The sequence below is a fragment of the Lemur catta genome, chromosome 26 (assembly GCF_020740605.2).
Source record: "Lemur catta isolate mLemCat1 chromosome 26, mLemCat1.pri, whole genome shotgun sequence".
NCBI classification, from domain to species: Eukaryota; Metazoa; Chordata; class Mammalia; order Primates; family Lemuridae; genus Lemur; species Lemur catta.
This window is the reverse complement of record NC_059153.1, coordinates 2,354,673-2,379,699: the sequence shown is the minus strand read 5'-3', so window position 1 is coordinate 2,379,699 and position 25,027 is coordinate 2,354,673. Positions and strand designations below refer to the sequence as shown.

General features: G+C 39.3%; 1 protein-coding gene across 2 annotated transcripts in view; it reads right to left on the bottom strand.

Annotated features, from left to right (window-relative positions):
- Nucleotides 1-25,027, bottom strand: part of COL25A1 (collagen type XXV alpha 1 chain) — a 337,352-nt gene that overhangs the window by 120,945 nt on the left and 191,380 nt on the right. For both annotated transcript variants that reach the window (XM_045537459.1, XM_045537458.1), the window contains exons 6-7: nt 5,713-5,739; nt 5,554-5,580 (exon numbers count right to left, since the gene is read on the bottom strand). In XM_045537459.1, the coding sequence (XP_045393415.1) occupies nt 5,554-5,580; nt 5,713-5,739 (54 nt within the window). The remainder of the gene's footprint in view (nt 1-5,553; nt 5,581-5,712; nt 5,740-25,027) is intronic.

Below are 25,027 nucleotides of genomic sequence, written 5' to 3'. Positions count from 1 at the left end.
CCAGAAACCTCAGCCCTAGCTTCATCTTCTTTTACAACTTCTGTCCCTACATCCAATTAACTCCAAGACTTGTGCTGAATTTTCACCTCAGTATCCTTCCTTTTTACTACCTGATCGCTTTTTTTTTTTTCTTCGAGACAGAGTCTCACTCTGTTGTACGGGCTAGAGTGCCGTGGCGTCAGCCTAGCTCACAGCAACCTCAAACTCCTGGGCTCAAGCGATCCTTCTGCCTCAGCCTCCCGAGTAGCTGGGACTACAGGCATGTGCCATCACGCCTGGCCAATTTTTCTATATATATTTTAGCTGTCCACATAATTTCTTTCTGTTTTTAGTAGAGACAGGGTCTCGCTCTTGCTCAGGCTGGTCTTGAACTTCTGAGCTCAAATGATCCGCCTGCCTTGGCCTTCCAGAGTGCTGGGATTACAGGCGTGAGCAACCACACCCGGCCTACCTGACTGCTTTTTTAAAAATTCCTGACCTGGCCACAACACCATCTACGGTCACAGGTCCTGAATGTTAATCCAATACAGATGGATTACACCTCCCACCCTCTGCTTCGAGACTTCTCTTTCATCAAATCTTCTGTCAGTCTCATCCCTGGTTTCCCTTTGTCTGCTCAGGTGTTTGCTTGGCCCCATGGCAAACTGTATTGTACAGATGACCCGACTTTCCTTTTCAGCTCCGTTCTCCTTGTCCCTTCAAGCTTTGGGTAACTGTATGACACAGTCTGGCCAATGAGACCTGAGCGGAAGTCTGCTAGGAAATTCATGGGAAAAATTTTGTTTTCTTGATACAGACTCTACTCTCTTTATCCTTTCTCCTGATACAGATATAAAGGTGATGGCTGGACTTGACGCAGCCTTCTCGCAATCATGAGAAAAAGGCTCTAAGAGACTCACACAGACTTTTGTAGTAACATCATTAAACTATATAAATAACACTATCAACTGCCTTCTCCAAAGTTCTTCTGATGTGAGAAAAATAAACTCATATCTGAGCTCCCATAGGAAAATTGGAGCTTTCTTCCTGATTTTGGTGACCACTCTAGAATCTCCTCCTCGGCTCACCAACTTAGCCCCTGCCTCCAATGAGCTTTCTGCTCATCACGTCCCCCTGCTGCCAGTGGTACCTGATGTTCCAGGCTGAGCCGGCTCATCCCCTCCGCTAACCTCCCACTGAGAACTGGACGGTATCCTTATAGCCTGTCTCCCTAGGACATTGTCCTGGATGACTGACACAGTTTCCCGCTCTACCTGGTCTCCTTTTCAGTTTCTTCCATTTTATAGTGGACACTACCACCAAATAGATTTTCATAAAGAACATTGGTGATAATATCAGACAGTCTGGTGGTAATGAACATCAAATGATGTACTCAAAAATTCTCAATGGCTCCCTATTGCCTTCCACACCAGACATTTGAAATGCTCCATAATATAATTTCAATCAAAGAATTTCAACCCTATAGGACATAGTTTTTTAATATTTAACCTGTTTTCTTGGCAAATGAAATATTATTTTTTGAGGATTCTTTTTAAGTTTTTTTAAATTGACAAATAAAAATTATATATACTTATGGTATACAATATGCTGTTTTAAAATATGTATACATTGCAGAATGGGCAAATCAAGCTAATTAGCATATATATTACCTCCTACACTTACCTTTGTTGTGATCAGAGCACTTAAAAGTCTCCTACTTAGCAATTTTCATGAATACAATACACTTTTTAACTATAGTCATCATGTGTGTAACAGATCTCTGGAACTTATTCCCATCTAACTGAAATTTTGTATCTTTTGACTGACATCTCCCCAACCACCACCCCCGACCCCGATACCCCACCCAGCCCCTGGCAACGACCATCCTACTCTACTTGTATGCATTCAATTTTTTAAAAATTCCACCTGTAAATGAGATCATACGGTTATTTGTCTTTCTGTGCCTGGCTTATTTCACTTAACATAATGTCCTCCAAGTTCACCTACATTGTTGAAAATAACAAGATTCCCTTCTATTTTAAGGCTAAATAGTATTCCATTATATATATATACATATATATATATGTGTGTGTATATATATATATATATATGCACGCCATATTTTCTTTATGCACCAATGGAATACCATTGTTCCTTAAATAAATCCTGCCATTTTCTCCCTGCATAGTATTGGTTATACTATTTCCTCTTCCTGGGATGTGTACTGTCGTGCCCTTTTCCTTACCTTCTACAGATTACCCACTCATTACGTCCCAGCTCAAGTGTCACCTCTCCCAGAGACTCCAGTGATTATCTAAAGCAGAAGAATCTTACTTTGCTACCATCTCTCAACATAGCTATTCAAGGCACGTAACATGCAACCATATAGCTTTCTTAGGGACCCATGAGATCAGTTCCATGAGTGCAGTCATGATACAATAATATTTTATTCATACACTCAACAAATATTTATCAAATCCTTACTATTCCACGTGGAGGTAACACGAACAAGACAGAGCAGGCCCTTGCTCTCAGAGAGTTTAGGTTCTAAGGAGAAAGGGCACCATGTTTTACAGAAAACAGGCAAGTAAGTAAGTAAACAAAACAGGATAATCTCAGAATTAGATTGAGTAGCTAAGGAAGTTTTCCCTGAAGAAGTGATATCTGAGATGAAAGCTCAGTGATAAGAACCCAACCACAAGAAGGCCAGAAGAGAGCAGATGGAAAGTCGCTGAGTTGGGTATGAGCGTGGTACGTCTGGAGACCACACGGAGGGGCAGTGTGGCCGGAGCGAAGTCGTGGAGGCGAAGACTAGTGTGAGATGAGCCTGTAGGGACAGGGAAGGGCCAGACCCTGAAGGCCCATGGAGGCCAAGCACAGTGGTTTGGGTTTCATTCTAAGGTTTTAAACAAGAGTAACATGATCTAATTTACAATGTAAAATGATCTCCCTGGCTGCTGTGTAGAAAATGGATTATACAGGGTCAAGAGAGGAAATAATAAGATTGATTGGAAGACCACAGCATTTATCAAGGACATGAGCTGACAGCAGGTTGAATTTGGTGGTAGGAGGAGAGAGAAAGAGATAAGGGGACACATTTATTGTGTCTATAATATTAAGCATGGTGTCTTGAACACTGTAGATGCTCCCTATATATTGCTAAATATATGTGCAAATACTTCAAAATAGTTTCACATCCTTAGTTTCTATATCATCTTCAAGTTTTTTCTGCTTTGAGTCACATACTATGGCTTAACATCTTCCTGTTTGACACTTAGAGAGCCAAAGAGAAAAAAAAGATCTCATATTCAAGGAAATGGTACAGGTCCCATGATGGAAGTCACTGAACAAGGAACTGAAACGATGGAGTTTGGAGTTAAGTTAATTATGGGAGAAATAAATCCTTTGAAACAAATAGTATGATAAAGAGTGGAATTTGAAATCTATGATAGGATGAAAATGGACAGAGTGTTCAAACACAAAAATCATTTTAAAAAAGAGAGTCTCCAGTCAGCATCAGCTAGAATAGTGTCCCTAAACAGAGTATGGGAGCAAAACTAATTTTCATTACAGTTGAAAACTTTTCCAGTTCTTACTTTTGATTTTTTCTTTGAAATATAAAACCTTCAGTTTACTATTTTGATGTGACAAATGTCCTAATAAAGTAGCTAATGCCATCTTACTAGACAGTATGTTTACAAAATCCTGCGGGCACTGAATGTGCCCTGCTTTGTTTCTGAGTTACGAATCTGAGAAAAGACAGGTAACTCAGGGAGCTCTACTTCTCTTTCACATGTACCATTCAGCACATTTAGACTCATACCCACGAAGATGATGAAGATTCCTGCATTATGAATTTAATCCAAATTCCTTCAATACACAGCAAAATCCAGGGGAAAATGAGATCAATTTTTGCCACTTCCCCTCTGAAATGCTAAATGGCCCCTGAATTGTGTGAAACTTGGCCCCGGCCAGTGTGAAAACTGGCTGAAATCTGTACGAAAGGCAGTCTGGGTTTGTCAAAGTAGTTCATGAACTTTGGCCAAACTTTCAAGGAACCTGGTCCCAGTCTTGGTTTGTAATGCAACACGAAACCAGGTGAATTCCAGATGGTTTCAGGTTTCACCCTGAAAATTTGGCCTAGCTTTATAATCAATCATCACTCTTTGTAACGATGAAAGCCAAAACACCTTTTTGAAAATGAGGACTGTGTGCATACTGATGACAGCTAAGCTGTGAACCACCCCTTCGCTTCCTTTGCCAAAAGAAGATTTCTCAGAATGGAAACAGTTTCCCTCTTACCTAGAAAGGGCAAGTTGAGTGATGCTGATATTGTGTGTGGAAAGAAATGGGACTCAGTATGTGGAGCCATGTCATGAAACGATCACCACACATGAAGCAAGTGGCTATGTCCTAATCACTTAAGACTAAGAAAGTTTTGCTCCGTTCGCATCCATGACAGTAGATAACACGACGCTTAATCTCCTTGACCATTAAGATGGGCTTCTAACTAACTGCCACGAGAAACAAAATGCTCTGGGGCACGATCATTCTTTCCGCACGAAGAGGTGGCTGAAGAATGGAAGGGAAAGTAAATCACAGCATAACTCTTACCTGCTTTAAGAAACATGAGGAGATAATTAGGCTTCAAAACTTTCAAGTTTACATCAACCGCATCTTCTGTGAAACAAATCTCTATGCAATGTAAATGAACTGAATAATTAACTAAGCACAGTGCGTTTTACAGAAAGACCTACTGAGTTTCTGTTTTCAACCTGAAAGTTTTAAATGTGCGTTTCCACTGTAAAAAATTACTCTCTTCAACCAAATACTTGCCTTTGTGCATAGTGACATGAGAAAATTGAGAGGTATGTCTGAGCGGAGCCACTACATCATTGAAACAGTATGTCTGAACATGTGGGTAATAAGGCACAGATGTGCAGTAGAGGACTTGGCACCACCGGTAACAAAGCGTTCGCCATTGTGTTATAATGGTGAAAAGCGCCACATCTGAGAAGCTTAAAAGAATGCCCCATCCATTCTGCAGTGCTAACTTGTATTACACCTTTTATCTGCTTAAAAATCTATAACAAACGAGAAATGTAAATATGTATTATTCAAACTTATGAGGAATATGTAAAATGCATTAATATTTTTTATCTATCGTAAAACATATTTATGCAATAGCACGTAAAGTTTAACTGCAGCAAACAGGCCAGATTCAATTGAAATCCATATGGCCTCTATGTTGCAAAACAACACATGCAAATCCGAAGGACCCAGTGGTCATTGGAAAGGTGGCTGTTGTTGACTTTAAGAAGGGATTCCAGCCCTTAATTCGTAGGTCTAATTATCGTAGAATGTTCTAGTTATAGGCATCAGGTAAAGATAATGCAACAGAATATAAACAGTAGCTATCATTAAGGCTTTTTCATTTACAAGTGGTATGCTATTTTTGCCAGCCGTTACTAAACCTTGTGGCACAATGGCAGTTATGAAGCTGGGGTACTTTAACTCAGTAAGTTTAGAGGTGGAAACTAACTTTCTGCCCAGAAGAGGCAGAGCACAACTTACCCGAGGTCCCTGATCACCTTGTTCTCCCTGTAGAATAAGATGAGATGATAGTTTTAGCCAAAATCTATACATGATACTCATTAAAAACTCAAAATATAATAGGTGATGCCAATATGGATTTCAACTAACATAATTTGTTTCTGCTATGCATTTTCTTACCTTATCGCCTTTTGGACCAGGAGGGCCCTGAAAAACAAGAAAGAGAAGGAGAAAAAATATTAATTAAAAACATATATATTCTAACCTGAATAGATCAGCCAGGTCAGTTGAAAGATTTATGCAAAGTACATGGAGATATAGCTGTTAATGAGGTTTCTCAAGCAATGTTGGTTTCTAAAGCATAATTATAATTTGGTTAGAATGTAAAAATCGTAGTACATGTGCGTGTACATGTACATATAAACACTATGCCATAAGCATATAATAGGCCGAATACATTTTCACAAACCGAACACACCTATGCAAGAAGAACCCTGCTAAAGAAACAACGGGACCAGCAAGTCAGAAACTCCTGTTGTGACATTTCCTTGTCACCACCCTCCACCAACAGTAACCACTATTCTGACCCATGACAATATAGATTAGTTTGCCTGCTTTTGTACTTTATATAAATAGAATCATATACTCTCTGTGTCTAGCCTCTTTTGCCCAATCTGTGTGAAATTCATCTATAGGTTTTTAAGAGAGATGCTAATTTTATTTTTTCATTTTATTTTTGCTTTTTTAATTGGAGAGCTGTGCCTGCTCCCCAATGCAATGTGGCAGCACAGAGTCCACGCGACTACCCGATCAGTCTGGGGGTCTGCCCTGGTGGTGAGGGACCCTCTCAGCTCTGGCTGCAGTGTCTGTTGGGGGGAGTGTAAAGCCCCAGGGTTCTCTCCTCCTGTCCCTCCCCACGTGCGATGCCTCCCCCAGGTCCCTTCTGATCTTGCTGAGGGGTTCACTCCTCCCCCTTCTCCTTCACTCTGAATGTCCCCTGTTGTTTCTCCAGTGAGTCACGATGCTCTTTCATGAACGTCCATTCACGGGTGGGCATCCACCTGCAACTTTCAACCCTCTCGCCCTGAAATTCATCCGTAACTTTGAGTATAGTTGTAGATTGTTCTTACTGCTTTATAATATTCCACTGAGTGTATGTACTGTAATTTATCCATTCATCCTACTGCTGATGGCCATTTGTTTCCAGGAGTTTCTAGGTCCTGGCTATTACAACTAGAACTTCTATGAACACAGTAGTAACTGGTGTCTTTTGGTGAAAAATTACATGCATTTCTGTTGGGTGTATATCTAGGAATGGAAATGTTAGGTTACCGAGTATACACGTGTTCAATTTTAACAGATACTGCCAAGTAGTTTTCCAGTGTGGTTCTTCCCATTTACACCTCCACCAGCAATGCATGAAATTTCAGTTGTCCTGTGCATTCATTCACCGGCACTTGGTATTTTCCACCTTTTTCATTTTAGGCCTTCTGGTAGGGAGGTAGTAATTTCACATCATGTTTTAACATGTATTTCCTCAGCGATTAATAAGTCGAATCTCTTTTAATACATTTATTGGCCATTTTGCATCCTTTTTCATGAAGTATCTATTCACATCTTTTGCCCTTGGTCTACTGAACTGTCTTATTGATTTACTAGAGTTCTTTACATGTTGTGTATTATATATTACGTATACATGTGGATGGGTAGATGACAGAGCTGTAGACTAGAGTTCTTTACATATTCTGAACAGGAGTCTTTTGCCAGATAACTTATTGCAAATACTTTTCCCACTTTATGTACTATCTTTATGTTCTCTTAGAAGTGGTTGATGATGAACACCTCTAAATTCTTAATTTTAATAAAACTCAATTTAACATTTTTTCTCCTTATACTTATTTCTTTTTGTGTTCCACTTAAAAAAATCTTTGCCTACTCCAGTGGTTGGAGAGGTTTTTCTGTTTATTTTAAAGGCTAAAGTATTATTATTTCATCTCTCATATTTAAATTTGAATTCATTGAGAACTGATTGTGTGTATGACATGAGGTAAAAGTCAAGATGCTTTTTCTTAAATGCAGATATAAAATTAACCAAATATCATTTACTGAAAATGTGCCTTTCTGCTTTGTAGCACAGTATTGCCTTTGTCATATATCAGGGCTCTTTCGAGAAATTTCTATTTTGTTGGGCAGCTGTCTATTCTTGAGCCACATTGAGATTTTCTTTATCTGTGAACAAAACTATTAGCAGGAAACAATAATTCTCTTTTATATTTAAAAATTATTTTGGAATGCACAGTGTACAGCAAGGAAACATTAATTCTGAAGGCATCAATTACATTGTCTTTTCTAGCTCTTAGAGACAAAGTCATGTTTTGGGTTGAGCCCGCCTGAGGAACTGGAGCATTTCAGGGCCACCTTCAATTTCTCACCCCCTTTTTAGCAGGGCTGGGAAACAAGGACAAGTCTAAACAGGAAGGAGAGCCAAGGTTCTAGCAAAGTGGGCCATCTTAGGTCTCCGTGGAGACTGCTGTGTCCCTACAGGTGGGAATGCAGCAGTGCCCCACCTTCCAAAATATCTCCTCCTGAGAAACCGCACCAAATCCCCGTTCTCACTTGCAGCCCTTCCAGTAACAGCTGTGAGGTTATCATGGGATTACTAACAACATAATGTCTTACGTTTTGTACATTTTACCATTGACAAGGAACATTCACCTGTTACTGAATTCAATCTTACCCACAATCCAATGAGGAAAGGATTTTGATAATCCTTTTAGAGATGCCAAAATGAAATTCAAAGATGAGCAACGTTAGGCTTCTTGTAAGAGAGTTAGCCGAGACTTTAACCCGGTCTGTGTGAATTTAAGTGCAGTGGTTTTGATGCTAAGTGTTGGAACACAGCTCCAGAACTAGATTCTCGGAAAGAATGACGCCTATGTATCTGATACCTGTCTTCACCAAGTGTCTTCTAAAATGCCTCCCTCACATTTTCCACAGTGTCAGAGACACTGAATATCTCAGGTTCAACATGAGAGAAAGGAGAATCGAAGAGGGGTAGGGAGTGTGAGAGGGGCTAAGATAATGGAATCAACTTTACAAAACCCTGTTCTCTCTTACCCCAAAAATGACTTTGCCACTGAAAAGAGGGACAATAAGAAAATTATTTTTCTTACTGTTTTCAGTAATCCTTTAATGTTTCTAATTTTTTTCAGTGACTCGAGTAGTGTAGTGAGTACAGTCTGTGTGCCTATCTCTGGCAAATTAAGTTTAAGGAATTTATTTAGTTATTTTAACACATGCAAAATACTTACTAACGCTATACAAACAGGATTTTACTTTTGGTGGGGAAAATGAAAGCCAAACAAAAGAATAATGAGAGGATACCTATCATCAAGTTTAAGAAATACAATGGAGGTTCTAGTCTTGATTTAAGTAGCACGTTACTTAATTTTATTTCGATTTGTACTGAATGCCTATAAAGAGTTGGGCAATGTTCTGAGCACGGGTGGAAGATATGGTGGAAGAGGCTGATTTAGAAAGACGTGGTGTCTGTCCTGGAAAAGCTAAATAGTCTAGTGCCAAAGTCAAGCACTTTCTACATACCAGCATTAAGAAAAAAGTGACCCCCAGAAAATCCAGCTACTTTAAGGTCAGCCACGACGATAGACCCCTCCCCAGCCTCTGCCCCTACCCCTTTCCAAGTTTCTCCTCTTTAAAGTTTTGCTTGCTTTTACTGGTGAGATTTGAGAGGCCAAGTCCCTCATTGCACCAAATCTCTAAAGGCACTTTGCTGGGTTACATGGCATCGTTCAGGACAAAGGTTTTCTGAAATTATTTTACAGTGAGGAACAGAGATGACCTTTTTCTCCAAGTCCAACTGTTAACGCCAAAGCCACGTGCGTCAACTAGAGCTCTTTAGCCAGCTTGCCCTGCGCAAGGATGCTTAATTCACGAACACATGAAAATCTGCATTCACAATGGAGCAATAAATATTGCTTCTTCAAAAGAGGGAGTTTCTGAGCAGACAGCATGGCGTCCTGGCACCTGCCGGCCTAAGACAGAAGCGAAGCAAGGTCAACCTTCCCTCACAGCTGTGGGGGCTACTGAGACACTGTGGCCCCCACTTGTGCACCCGGGATTAACAGCAGGTGTTTTCTTCTCCTCTCACTGAAATCCCACTCTTCTTTCTGAATTGGACCCTCTTCACTGAAAACATGGGTTGAACTTGAAGAATAAAGTGGGCTACCTTAGCAAACATAGATAATATTTAAAAATTTGGGAGCCATGACTCTCTTCTAAGTCAAAACATCACAAATGAAAGAAAGGTTTATTTGATTATTAATCTTTAAAATTAAAGTTGAGTAGTTGTTTTTTTTGTCTTTAGAGTTAAAAAAAAAAAAAAACCTCACTAGTTTTAACTAAGGATGTGTCGCCATACAAATTAATGACTCTGTAAACGACAGAGTATTTGACAATGGCACTTTGTTGCTTTCAACTGTACCACGCTTAACAACCTAATATTTAGTAGACATGTTTGTTGTTCAGGTAACAGTTTCACTGGATAGTTGGTAGCTATTTGAAGATAAAACTTTGTTGCTAAAACAAGGTTGGGGTCAATGGAAAAGAAATAAGGTAAAATTAAGTCAGAGGTAAATGGTGGGTCATAGCTTTATATAAGGCTCTTTTCGAGATTCCTGTCCTGGTTTGGTCTAGAACGTTGGAGTCAAATCTTCTATAAGGCCCACTTTAATAAATAAATAAGAATACTATAAATGATCCTTTTAATTAGTTTTATGTAATAAGCCTTAATCACATAAGTACTTAAAAGTGCTAATAAGTTTTTATTTATTAGTGTTGTCACTCGGTTGTTAGAATATTTAGAGCATTGTTAAAGTGTTATTAACTTACTACTAAAGTATTTATAAATTTCAGTGGTAAACTTCAAATTAGCCCCTCTTCAAAAGACTTTAAATTCAGCATCTGCAGTAACCATCTTTCTGGTTGTACCAAGCCTTTAATGTTGGTCTTGTCCTATAGCAATTTTAGTCTTCCAAAATCTATTTCTGCCCAAATAACTGAGGTTTTAGCTTTTTATCCATGCTCTATTACCTATTTCAATTAAATGATAAAACCAAACTAAAAGCAAAGAGAGACACGATGAATGACATTCTGGAAAATATTGGATTTCATTCTACATAAAAGTAATTGAAATATAGCTGGAAAAGAGAGATACACTCCTAGGGGTTGGGTATTCCAGTAATGGCCTTTTATTTACTTGAACTGTAAATTTTACCTACTTTGAAACTGTCAAAAGCTAAAGAGGGAGTGATTTTTAAAAGATAATCATGAAAACAAAATTAAATTTTGCTGGAGGTAGAAAAAAAATGGAAAAGGAGCAAAGCCTGGAAATTCTTGCAGCCAGAGCTGCTAGAATAAGAATAGGATTGTGACTTCTACCCCAGGAGAGTGCAGATAGGTTTATTTTCATTTGTGAAATACACAAAACTTCTTCTCACTACTCTTTTCATTACTGTAGAATTATGAAGCCAAGCAAGTTTCCTTCTCTGAGCATTTATGGGTGACTGTTGGCCAAGCAATGCGCTCTGAGTCTGGAGAGGGGACATGTAAATATAATTACAATTAGTGGAATGAGCACTGTGTTGTGGGAGTACAGAGAAGGAAGGAGGTAGGAGAGCCAGAGCTGAGAGTCTGAAAGATGGTATTGACGCAGGCTCCTGAAAGGTGGCCAGAGGTAAGGTGTGCTGGGGAGCAGGGGGGAAGCCGATCGGGCAGAAGGGAAGAACATTCATCAGAGGACACCACGCCACTGGGGAAGACCAGGGAGTCAGGCGGTGCGACCGTGTGTGGAGTGGAGAGAGGAGGAGGGGAATGGCAGGAAAGAGATTTGGGGAAGCTAGTTCACCACACTCAGGCGTCTGGGCCAGATTCCGGCATTCACTTAGCAAACGGTGGTGAGACGAAGTGTGCTTTGCTTGTGGAACTCTGAGAGTGTGCAGCGTGAGGGATTCTTAGGAAGTATTTGCCTCGGTCCAGGGGAGAGATGGCGAAGGTCTGAGTTAAGGTTGTGGCAGTGAGGATGCAGGGAAAGTTCTAGATTCGGGAGACATTTCTGAGACAGAACTGCCAAGACCAGTTAGCTGATTGGACACAAGGGCCGTTGACAGATCGTCAACATGGTTGAAGAAGCCCTACTCATTGGAAGGTTTGCAGATTAGTGTATTTGCAGAAGAAAAGAGTTGGTCTAAGCTGGTTCAACCCAGTCAAACATAGCAGTTCCAGAGGCAAGTGATTAAATCTGGTTTTAGGGGGATATTTCAAATCCATAGTGCTGGCCTCCTTGGAAAAGGCTGAGACAGAGACAGAGAGAGAGTGAGAGGGAGAGAACGAACACAAGAGCACACGGGCACTCTCTGCCGTCACTGGTGAGTAGACGCAGCCCAGATGGACATGGCTGTGCTGCCGCCCCTCTTCCATGTAGCATCGGCACAGAGAGCACCTTTATTACGCTTCCTCTCCTCTACTTTTCAAACTGCAAACTGAATATGAAAGTTCTATAGCTTAAAAGCCATCATGTCCCTAGTCTTCTAACGGTAAGGAAGAGAGCCCGCTTCACGGGCCACGTCTAGGAGCACAGCACAGCCTCGGTGGTCACAGCTCATCCGATGCGGCTCTTCTTCCTGACGTGCTCAGGCAGTCTTGCAAACGTTACTTTATCAGTGTTCACAACCTCCCAGGGAGGAGGGAAACAGGGACTATCCAGTTTTTCACTTATAGGATAGAAGCCTCAGTTCTCCGATTGTAAGACTTCTGTCTACTCCCCAGCCTGCAGTACTGTTAATAAATTGGCCGGTTGTGCAAACGAGACACATACTCAAACCACATGCTCATGAAAAAATTAAAGTTGGTGCCACAGTTTTTAGCAGGTATCCAAAACTACAGAAAATCACATTGCAAATAGTATTAACACCTGAAAAGCTAGTGTTTTACTTGAAAATAGGCACCCTAGGTATTTAGGTGTGGATACATCTACCCTACTCTTGAATAAAGTGTTTTAGGTAGTTAGCATAGGTTTACTTCTAACTAGAATGTGAGTATGTGTTCTTTCAAGTATATACTTCCACCTTGAAGTCATGCATAGTTTTGTGTTTTACTAGCATAATACATTTTACTAGCATAGTACATTTGGATATTTCTTCTCTAAATCACAGAATTGTTTTGTTTTATAGACTTTCGACTTTGCAAATAACTTGAGTTAGTAATGTGTACATTTTAAAGCTAAAAGAACTTCTTCTGAAAAACTTGATGTAAAATTATAGGCGTTCCTATGTGTAAGTATAGATAAATTGTGTGTTTGCATACTTGTGTGTAATTTCTTTTCAAATGCTCCAGTAAAAAGCAAAAACAGTAAAAGTATACTTTGGAAGAATTACTATAAAATGAAGTACATGAAATCAAGTACATTGGTGGTTAAGAGCTCGAGCTTTAGAGTCAAACAGATCCAGACTGAAATCCTGGCCGTAATCACCTGTGTGACCTGCAGCAGATTAATGAATCTCTCTGAGTCTCAGTTTCTTCATCTGTAAAGTGGGAAAATAATGCCGACGGTTTGGCTAAAATGAAACATTATACATGAACCAATTATATAATGTCTGACCTGCCAGTAGTGATTATGAAGTATGCATTCCATAGTTTTAATATTTTAATCATAGTAAACATAAAATTATTTTTCAGATACTTGATCTGAGGATAAAGAAAGTAAACATATTGATTTCCTAAACCAAAAGGAAATGTCTTAGGAAATGCCCTGGGTGGATGATTGAAAATATTCAGAGAATATGTAGGTCTAATATAGTTGACCTCTATTGCTCAGGAACTATTTCCGAACTAAACAAAGCAAATAAACTTCATTGGCGTTTGAACCACATTACTTTAATGAATAAAATGAGAATAAACTTGAGGCCCTAGAACCACTTAGTCACCCCAAGCTTAGATAGGAGATCAATCAGTTCTTGCAGGATTGAAAGAACCAGAAAGAAAAGAATGCAATAAAACTCTCAGTGTTCAAAGCAGCAACATATAAAGAATTATAGAAGAACCAGATTCAATGTTGCTGCAGAAGAACTGTGTTTATTATAGTGTCAAACTCTGCTAAGCCAGGGAAGGGAATTATAGCTATAAACAGATTTATAGCTTCAGACTTTACACCTTTCATTTTGCATCGGAGATTAAAAGAGACCAAGCAGAAGGGGGTGGGTATGAACAGAAATTTAAAATATCACAACCAGCCCCACTTACTAGAAATTACATTTTTATGACTATTATTTTCTGGGCATTTTCTGTGGTGAGATCGTAACTATACAGTTTTTTCGTGATGTCCGTTTGAGCCCTGAACAAGGGACTATAAGTGCCCATGATCAGTCTTAAATCATAAGCAGCTGCCATAAGGAAGCAATTAGTGGGGTCTAGCACTAAAGAAAATTTAGAAAAACCAAACATTAAGAAAAAGGACTCTCAAAAGTCAGACTGATGTAGCTCAATGGAGTTAAGGGCTTATAAAACAGCGGGAATCAGGGACGCTCACTCTGGTTTTCTTTTCTAACACAATACAAATTAAATACAGTCAAAGTGTTGTCCCTGCCAATCAAACCCAAGGTTCCCTTCTTCCTAGTATCATTCCTTGCCTCTATATGTTTGAGACTGCTAAAAATTCTTTGTTTAACTTTGATTTTTTCTTTTACTTATTTAAAGGGGTCAAATAAAATGAACTCCATGGTGAAAGACCTGGAATCCTAAACATTCCTTTTGTCAAAAGGAAAGTATCAGCTTGCTCTTTTAACACCCATAGTAGCCCCTGTGATTTTCTGGCTCATGGTGTAGCTATCCTACAATACTCGACTGTCCTCAGTATGATTCAAACGCATTCAAAGACAGAGTCTTCTTTAAACCTTGGGCTTAATCTACAATCAACTATTTCATCGTGTTTCCTAATATATCGTCCCAACATAATTTTAGCCAGGCCACTTAAGCAGCCTGGTTTCAAGGCGAGCTTGATCCCTTGCTTCATGTGTAGTACTGTGTGTAGAGCAATGTAGGTTCTGTGAAGGGCCGCTGAGCACAACACAAGGGTAAGGGTAGGATGTCCCTTGGAGTCTAAGGAGATATTCAGAAGGAACGAAAAACACAACTGTCAGATGCGGCTGGGAGCACCTGAATCTTGGGGCTTGTCTGCAATGCTTGGGCTTCCAGTGTAAGTTGGATCTTCCTCATTTTCAGCTAATGGCTAACAATCAAAAGCTTCTACCATGAGCTTCTACAACTACCCCGCTCTCCATCTTCAGATTTTTCTGTGTCTTCACCCTCCTCCCTCTGTGGAGGGAAGGTAATCCTGCACCTCCCCACCTGCCTGCCTCCCCCCAGTCTTGCCCTTTTTCTCTCTTGTCCAATTCCTTTGGGCTCTTCTCTGTGGTCTCCAAACATGTTCAGTCACCCTCTTTCAAACACAAGGTGAAGAAAAGATGTCTTTGCCCACTATTCCCGCATTTTAATGCCTTATCTTCTTCTTAACCATCTTCACCAGCTTCCCTAAATAATAGATTAATCGTAGAAAGAAAGGAAATTGGATTTGTGGAAAGAAAAGGGAGGGAGCAGAGAAGTCATATTTATAGTCTGGCTTTGGGAAACACAAAGGAACATGAGTTGAAATACTACTGTTCTTGGGGACATTTCTCCACTAGGAAGAAGCAAGCTGAGCTATGGGAGGGAAAACCGCTGAGCTAGTCCTCCGGGCCCTGGAAAGGAGTTGTCCGGGCTAAACCAAAACCAAATAAACTGGAGTTTGGGAGGGGGGGTTGACAAAAGCCATAAATGTTCAGATGGCCCAAGTTTGTGTCTAAATCTTTTCTTTTTTCACTCTACTCCTTTATCAGCTATCAAATATACCCTCAAGGCTTTAACTATTACCTGATTTATGCCCCAAGTTCTTTTCCAAACCGCAATCCTGTACTCCCAACTGCTCATCCGATGTCTAAGCCAAGATATACCATCATCACCTCAAATTCAACATCCTCAAACCAAACTTCTCAATTTGTATTGCAAACCAATCGTGATTCCTGAATTTTCTATTTTTATGTTAAACACAGTACTACCCCACCAAGCCTAAAAGCTTGGTGTTATATTTGATTCCGTTGATCCATTGCCAAGTCCTATAGACTTCATCCTCTCCACAAAATCCCTTGAATCTAGGTCCATCTTGCCACATACGCTGCTAGCACTCTTGTTCCTAGATAACTAGAATAATCTACAAGCCTCCCCTGGCCTTTCCTCCTTCTACTCCATCATACGCACTTTTGTCAGTCTAATTTTTCTGAACATATTTCTGAATGTATCATTCCTCAGCTCAGAAAACTTCAGAGGCCCATTTTGCAATCCACAGTGAAAAAGCTGCGACAGGCAACAATCCCCAATGGATGCAACACGCATTAGGAGGAAGGTTGCTGAAAATCAGGCTGATCAACCAAACATTATGTGCTTCTTGGTACGATGAACTCAGAAGGGTACTATACTTTTGTAACAGATTTGCCTAACGTCTGAGCCAAACCTAATCAAATTTCTAAATTTGACTTGGAGTTTAAAAGAAATACAGAAAATAGGGGAATAAATTAAACAGCACCATAAAGAAGTAATTAGACAAATCCAGAATGTGGGACACTCCACATACAGAACAAATGTCCTAAAAAGTTGATGATATGAAACAATCAGAAGAAGAAAGACCACTGTAGAATACAAGAGACCGAAGAGTTTTAATAATTAAATGCCAAGTGTGGACTTTGAGTATTTTTGAGATAATTGGGAAAATTTGAATATGGACTGGGTATTGATATTAAGAAATTATTAATTTTATTAGGGCTGATAAAATAATTATAATTTTAAAAGGCCTTATCAATTAGAGATTCATATTGCAGTATTTGCAGATGCAATGGCATGATATCTTGGCTTTGCTTTAAAATATACCAGCAAAAACAAAACAAAATAAATGTGGGAAAGAGACTCATGAACCAAAATTAGCAATCGATATTTCTTGAAGCTGGGTGATGGGCCTATAGCATGATATGATACTATTTATGATACTATTTCTCTTCCTTTTGAGAATGTTTGAAAATCTCCATTAGTAGTTACATAGTTTAAAAATTTATTTTTAAAAGACTCTTCAGATTCCTATCAAATAAAGCACTCACTTCTGCTTGTGTCCAAAGTCCTTCATAACCTGCTCCTAACTTTTCTTTTCTGCTTGATTTCCCCAGTTTTCCTGCAGCCTGGCTTGGATCCCAGCTGTTCTCAGACTGATCCTCCTTCTTCTCACTCTACCTTTGCTTTTGTCATTCTTTCTGCTGAATAGACATCATGAATTATCATTCTGCTTGGAATAGTTACAGAGTAACTTTCTTAAAACCTCTCACCTGAGATTTTTAAAAAGGTGAGCTAATGGAGCTACTTGGAGAAAAATAAACATGGTAGAATTTTGAGTTTCTGGAAGAAATGTTTGTTCTTGTAGTAAAGTCCCGTCTCCACCCCGGCTACAATCACACTACCTTTATAGCCAGTCATGGTTCCCACTGCAAGGATTTCCTTTCCTAAGCTTTACTTGGCCCTCCTTCGGATGTGGATTTCAAATTGCTCCCGCACCTTGGCTGAGCAGTCTTGTGCAGTATACTACTTGCACAAGTGTAAATGGTGGTGCTAAGCTTACTGCAAGGAGTAACATTTTTTTTAGTATTTCTTATTTGCTTCCATTTCCTGGTGATGAGAAAGGAGTAACATGTTTTTTAGAAACCCAAAACTCTACTATGTTTATTTTTTTTTCCAAGTAGTTCCATAGCTCAGGGGGCCAAGTACAAGGTTTCAAGGAAGGTGTGCTGTACCTGTTCTAAGCAAAAGTGATAATTGATGATATTTATTTGACTATGTCAATTAAGGATGCATTTACCTTTGATTTGTCTTCGACCCCATGTATTTTTTATAAAAAAAATTTACTGATATGAATTATTATGATAGATTCTGCCTGATTTAAGATCTTAAATAATTAGCACTGAATATGCTAATTATTTGGAAGAGAGAAATACACAAATTATCATGTAACAATAAAGAAATACAGACTATAGTAAAATAAGTAAGCTGTTATACTATGTGTACTCAAAGACATAGGCTATCTGGAGTACAATGGAGTCTTTCATATCATATTAACTACTTAATAAAAGCCAAAAAAATCTAAGACATTAAGATTTTCAGTATCATTCTTTTTACCATAAAACCACCACATAAAATATAGATAATAGAGGACGATAATACTTTGCAAGTCTAGCATGATTTATCAGGATAGAATACATTACTAAGTTTAACATGACAGTTCTATTGTGTAGTGAGCAAGACTTTCTGTATACACACACACACAAATGCAAGGGAACATACTTTTCAGATTTTTTAAAGAATGTATATGTCCTCCCCTTCCCCCAAGTCAGACTATATGGATCTGAAAAAGGCTGGATTGGAACACAAACATGAAATATGGGAATTGCTAAAGTGTTAGGTTAGAAGGAGCTTTGTATATAATTAAAAACATATGAATAGAAAGTTAAATACTGCCCCAAAATATTACATTTTATTCAGGAATACACAGCTTGAGTTTTGTAAATTTTAGTAAAACATCATGAAATTACAATGACAATATCAGAACACCAAAAAAAAATGCAAAAAAAGATTTGGAAAAAAAGGCAAAGTGACATCTTCCACTTCTCAAGGGCATCTGAGAAAGTACAAATGGAAGCCACACGCCTCCATGTGCAGTTGTCTGATGGTATTTGTTTGTGGTTTTCTCTTACATTTTTTTCTCACTGAGTAATACAGAATTGCAACATGCAGCACACTGTAGTCCTCCAAATTCCTAAGGGAATTATATCTCCTTTATGCTCACAGGCAGCTCTCAAGGGGAGTTATGAGGAGGGCTTTGAAACTCTAAACATTTCATGCAATAGAAATGGCCTTGGTATGGAAGGAGTACCCTTCACTTAACACACTGGTCCCACTAGAGTTCATTATCCTCAACTGAAGATACTGATGGGGTTATTTGGGCCAAAGAAAATGTCAATGCATCTTTGCAAAGAATACCTGAGAAAGTTCTTTAAAACAACTAGTTTCTACAATTTGTGTTAAATTACTTATTAATGGGAGAATATTGCTATCTAAGCAGCGTGGCTTTACATACAATTTATTATACTTTTTATGACAGTCTCAATTGTTAAAAATCAAAGTTAACTCTACACATAAATTGTTACAAAATAAAATAACATACCATAAGCATGGCCCTGGGTTAGTACTGTCTATTTTCACCAAAGATTAAATGTCAATATAAATAAACTCTTATAATGAAAGGAAAGAAAGATACTCAAACTCTCCAAACCCTGTGGAAGCAAGATATTGAAACAGATAAATGTTCAGTAAAATCTCAGAGCTTAGAAACATCAGAAACTTTATTTAAATGGCATTATTTATGACACATGACATTACTGTTGTACAGATGTCTCGAACTTATTCTTCTTATCTAACTGAAATTTTGTATCCTTTGACCAGCGTCACCCAACACTCTCGACAAGTCCCCCAGCCCCTGGTAACCACCGTTCTACTCTCTGCTTCTATGACATCAATTTTTTCAGCTTCCACATATGCATGAGGTCATGTCGTATTTATCGTTCTGTGCCTAGCTTGTTTTACTTAACATAATGTCCTTCAGGTTCATCCATGTTGTCATAAATTGCGGGATTTCCTTCATTTTAAGGCTGAATAGTATTCTGTTGTATATACGTGCCACATTTTCTCTATCCACTCCTCCACAGCTGACTAGGGCAGTTAGAATCATGAAAAGCTGATTGTTTTCTTTCCTTCTCAACTTCCTTCGCCTTAAGCTCTTGGATCTACTATTCACAACTCAATATTTGTTGAATGTCCATCATGTGCAAGGAACTAAGTTTGGTGTTGTGAAGGATACTAAAGATTAAAAAACCATAGATCATGCCCTTAAAGCTTATAAAAGCTATTAACAAAGAGAGAAAAGATGCTTAGAAATAACTATGATGCAATTGAAGGAGGAAACGGATGAGGGGAATTAATATTCACTGAGTGCTTGCTATGTATGAGGTATCACATTTGATGTTTTACATACATTGTCTTACTTTAATACTCACACCATCTGTTGAGACACGACGTTATTATATCTGCTTTACAGATGGGGAAAATGAGACTCAGTGACAAGTAACTTGCTCAAGATCACAGAGCTTGTAAGTGGCAGAGCCAGGATTTGATTTCTGATGTCTGACTGCGAAGTCTGTGCCCCTCTAAGAGTACAGTAATGTATTAATAAAAAGATGTACAGATCAAGTGCTGTGGCCACGCAGAAAAAGAGAGAAGTCACATTCAGTTAAGGGAGAGTAAAGCATCTTATGGAAGAAGGGGGATCATATTTAGATGTGTGAAAACAGCGTGTCTAAGGGTTAGGAGGGAGGCAGTTCAGGAGAAAAGAATACTCTAAGAAACAGGAAAAAATTTGAACAGAAAAAAGTAAATGGTTTGATTTGGTTTGGGTTAAGCATAGAGTCCAGACAGTAGATTAACGAAAAATTAATGGAAAGGAAGTCTAGAATAAACAGGCCAGATCAGAGGATTTGAATGTCAGGTGAGAAGCAAGACTCTATTGCAGTCTATGAGGTAAATATATTGAGACTCAAAGTTTCGAGGTCAGAAGAGCGACATAATCAGAACCATGACAGAAAATTTTATCTGGCAGACACACATAGGATGCTATATAGGTTATCAGTACACTCAGTCCCAATCTTCGATGCCTCCACTACAGATGCAGGAAAAAGCTAAATGTTCACTTTCCCAACTTGCCTCCCTGCAGCAATGAGTGGCCGGGCCACACGCTCATCTTCACAGTCTGCTGAATGGCAATGGGGGAGTCAGGGTTACAAGAAAACAGAAATCTGGAATCCTGCCAGGTAGGAAGTAAGCTAGAGGGACTTAATTGTTCAGTCTGTCATTAGCAAGGCTGCAAAACGTATCAGTGCCATGCCTCTAATACTGGCAGTGGAGAGGAAAGGAAAAGGAGGGCCTGGGTTGAAAAGAAGAGTCATGTAGAAACGGAATGTAGGTGTGGGGAGCCAGGAAATGACTCAGTTTCCAGAACAGGGGTGCCCGGATCTGGGTAGAAATCCGATTATTACAACTAAGACATGACGCCAGGACCATGCCTGGAACAATGGTATTGATCTCGAGCCACCTGAATGTTGCAAAAAGTCCTCCTTAAATGACTCATTTTGAGGTCCAGATTGAACCTGGGGTCACCCAGATGTGCAGATGCAGGCAGGACTTGCAGGTGGGGTCAAAGTCATCCTCGGAAGTGGTGGGTCTGTGAGATTTGAGAACTTTGACACTTTATTGACCATTAACATTAAAAGAAGCTATCACAAGAGATATAACATTTTTCCAAAGAAGATATGCACAGGACCAACAAGTATATGGAAGGTTCTCAGAATCACTAATCATCAGGAAAATGCAAATCAAAACCACAGTGAGCTATCATCTCATGCTGTTAGGATGGCTATTATCAAAAGGACAAGAGACAACAAGTGTTGGCAAGGATATGAAAAGTGAACCCTCGTACACTGTTAGTAGGGATGAAAATCAGTACAGCCATTCTGGAAAAACCATATGCAAGTTCCTCAAAAAATTAAAATAGAACTACCATACAATCCAGAAATCCCACTTCTGGGTTTATATCCAAAGGAAATGAAATCAGTATGTCAAAGATATATCTGCACTCCCACGTACATTAGAGTATTACTCACAATAGTCAAGATATGGAACCGATTTAAGCATCTACGGACTGACGAATGGATGAAGAAACTATGGGATATGTACACAGTGGAATATTACATGGCCACAAAAAGGAAATCCTGCCATTTGCGACAACATGGATAAGCCTGATGACATGGTGCAAAGTGAAATAAACCAGACACAGAAAGACAGATACTGCATGAGGTCACTTATATGTGGAATCTAAAATGATCAAACTCATGGAAGTGTAGGGCAGGGGCCAGAAGGTAGGAGAAATGGGGAGGTGCTGGTAAAAGGGCATAAACTTTCAGCTATAAGACAAGCAAGTTCTGGAAACCTAGTGTACAGCATGGATGGTGACGGACGTGTTAATTTGACTGTGGTAATATTACACATGTGTATGTATATGAAGTCATCACATTGCACATTTCAATATACTCAATCTCTGTGAATTCAATATTTTAATATAAAAATACTTAATTTTAAAAGATAAAAAATAAAGCACAGAATTATCACAAGAACAGAGACTGAGTCTGTTCACCACGATTTCACAGCCTCATTGTGCCTTGTGCATAGTAGGGGCTAAATAAATACTTGCTGAATGGTTCAATGGAATTTTGATGTCAATATGAATTAATGAACAAATATCGGGGTGACTTTCATTTCAAGAGATTACTGTGGCCCTGCCCCTAAATCATCCTCATTATTTCTAATGTGAAACACAAATGCTCATCTGTCTTTTCTCTGATTTCCTTTCCTTATTTCTGCCTTTACTTAGCCTCTGTTGATATTTGTTATTTTTCCTCTTTTCACCCATTTTCCAAGTTGCTGTGACACCATTTACTTCATCCCTTCCCTTTTTTTCTCAAAGAATTTTATTTCCCTTGATTCAGTGGATTCGCGGCAACACCCTCTCCGCTCATTTCCCTGCCTTTTCCCATCTTAACCACAGCTGCGAGAATCGCCTTTTATTCTTCCTAATACCCTTTCACCATCTCATTTCCCCTGTCAAGAGCCATTTTCTCACTCATTTAGGTAAATGCAAAGGCTCATCTCCCTTCCCGGAGGTCTACTTTCTCGTTCAATTTCATACCCTGGCTGTACCAGGGCTCACAGCCATTAGCTTTCCTGTCTCCACAGTTTTCAACGATCTATGCTAAATCCACCTAAGCCATCCTCAGCTTAAGGAAGGTGATCGGAACTACTCACTGAATAACAGACGCTCTCTCTTTTTACCATCAGTTTCAAAATAAAACCTTATTAATCTGGAAGCCCTTACAAAAGAACATGTGGCACAAAAGTAGAACTGGCTTTTTCACTCCCTAAGGAGGAGTTTCATGCTGTATGATACCATGAATAAGACGATGCGGGAATGTTCAGCTAATGCAAGAGAATTCCCATCGACATAAACATTTGCACATGAATAACTAGCTGCTAATTACAATTCTGCTGAAATCTTTTAATAAATTGCAAAGGATGCACAATCTCCCAGCTTAAACATTTATGCCTTTCCCAGCTCAATCCACAAAAGCCTATTCCTCATGTACCTAAAAGATATTCTTATTGCACAATAAAAACGAATCATTATTGGTCACGGTGTCTTAATGAAAAATCCATTGAAGGTTGGAATTTGGGCTTTTAGAAATGTACCTCTCACAATAATACCCAGTGAGAGGGAGTGTAGATTTTCGGTGGAGGTAGGCTAGCTAAGAGTCTCTGGGTGACATGGCTATGACTCTGGGGTTGGGGGCGGTGGGGGGGAGTTGTTTTAAGGATTAGTTAAGGGAGAACTTGCTTGAAGACAGCTTGTGTAGATGGCAAGCTCTCTTCTTCCCTTCCCTCCCTTAACTCGTTACAAAGTAGATAACACTTTAAGTCAGCAAAAAAAGAAGGAAAAAAAGAAAAAGAAAAAACACATAAACAAAATTCCTAGTTCCTACTACTATAAATACTGTATGTGAATAAGATCATTTTTTAGTGAGCCAAATAACACAACATGGAAATTTTAAGAGAGCTTCAATCAAGTAAAATAAACTTTTCAAGCATTTAAAAACCCTTAAACATTTTCTAATTTGGCTTTTAAATGCAATGCGTGTTGCTTGCTTATTTACTGAATGTACCTTATAGACCTATATTACGCAGATTTAATGTATAATTTACATAAATTTACTCAAGGAAAAAGTAGATTGATAGTAAGGTGTTAGCTAATGTAAGATATAATTGTATAAAATACGAAAACTCTGCTGCACATACTGGCAATTACATCTACTGCATGGGTCATTTCTAAGTGTTCATATTTTCAATAGATAAAATTTGTTTTTGTAGTTGAAAGTCTGTTTAAGGCCCACTGTTTTGTAAAAGAAATTTCCCAAGAGGAGGCTAGCAGTTGGGAAAGGAACACATTACAATAGGTAATAGGGAAAATGCAATATATACATGGATAGGAGCCTATATATAAAATTCATCTATAATTTAAAAAAATCTCAAAGCAAAGCCAATGATCATCAAGTACTAAATGAAAAACTTCCTTAAGAACCCTTTTCTTTTCTTTGGAAAAATATTAATCATGTAGCCAGGAGAGGTAGGCCAGCCTTTTCCATTTTCATGCTTAGAAAGACGGTGTGAAGGTTTGTCTCATCCCTACACTTCCCCTCACACCTGTCCTTCTCGAGTTCATTGCTTTACTTTGGCTGTTATCTGAGGAAAACATTGTGAACTACATGATCATGTGATTTCACATCCGCTAAAGCAAACTGGTCACCAACAGAAAGGAAACCAGAGCAGGCCACCACTTGATAACGCCAGTCCCGACCTCCTTGCACATTTTCAAAATTTCAAGCACGGGCAGTTACGTTTGCAGACCATGTTTCTGCAGGACCACAGTGAGCGTAAGGCCAAACATGCGGGAATTCTGAAGTACCACGATACACTTTCTAGTCTCAGCCACAGGGACTCCTAACGCTCCTGGCTCTGTCCACGCGTGGCTTCCGGTGCTGGTTTATCACCTTTCTTCTGTCCATTAACTGTGGCTGTATACTCAAGATTTGTTAGGACTGTGTTTTTCTTTTTACAGCCACTTCCTTTAGTATCTCATTAACTAATGTGCTTTGAATGCTATCTTTATGTTCAATTTTCTAAGTCTTCATATTCATACCCTGTTTTGTCTGTAGGACTCTTGTACTTAGCACCTACACCACTGCCCCACTCCAAGACAGTGCTAGAATACAGGGGCCATGGGCCCTGCGGCTTCCTGCTTCCCTCTAGCACCAGGCTGAGAGTGTCAGGAGTGAACATCCAGGCGTGACTCTCCGACTCCCGACGACGACGACGAAGGAAATGAGCAGATAAATATCAACGTCTTTGCCACTCAGTGGGATGAGTCTCACAGGTGCCTCAGCAGGGCTGAACCCCCTTGTCCACAGCGGTAAGCTGCTCACTAATGCACGTGGGTTTTGGTTTTCCTGCCTCCCTTGTGTCATTTCTCTACTCCCTCACCAAGCTTGCTGACATCATCGCTCAAGTAAACTATTTATGCCTGAATCCTTTATCTTAAGAACTGCTTTGGGTGTGGAAAAGGATGTCCAGGCTGCGA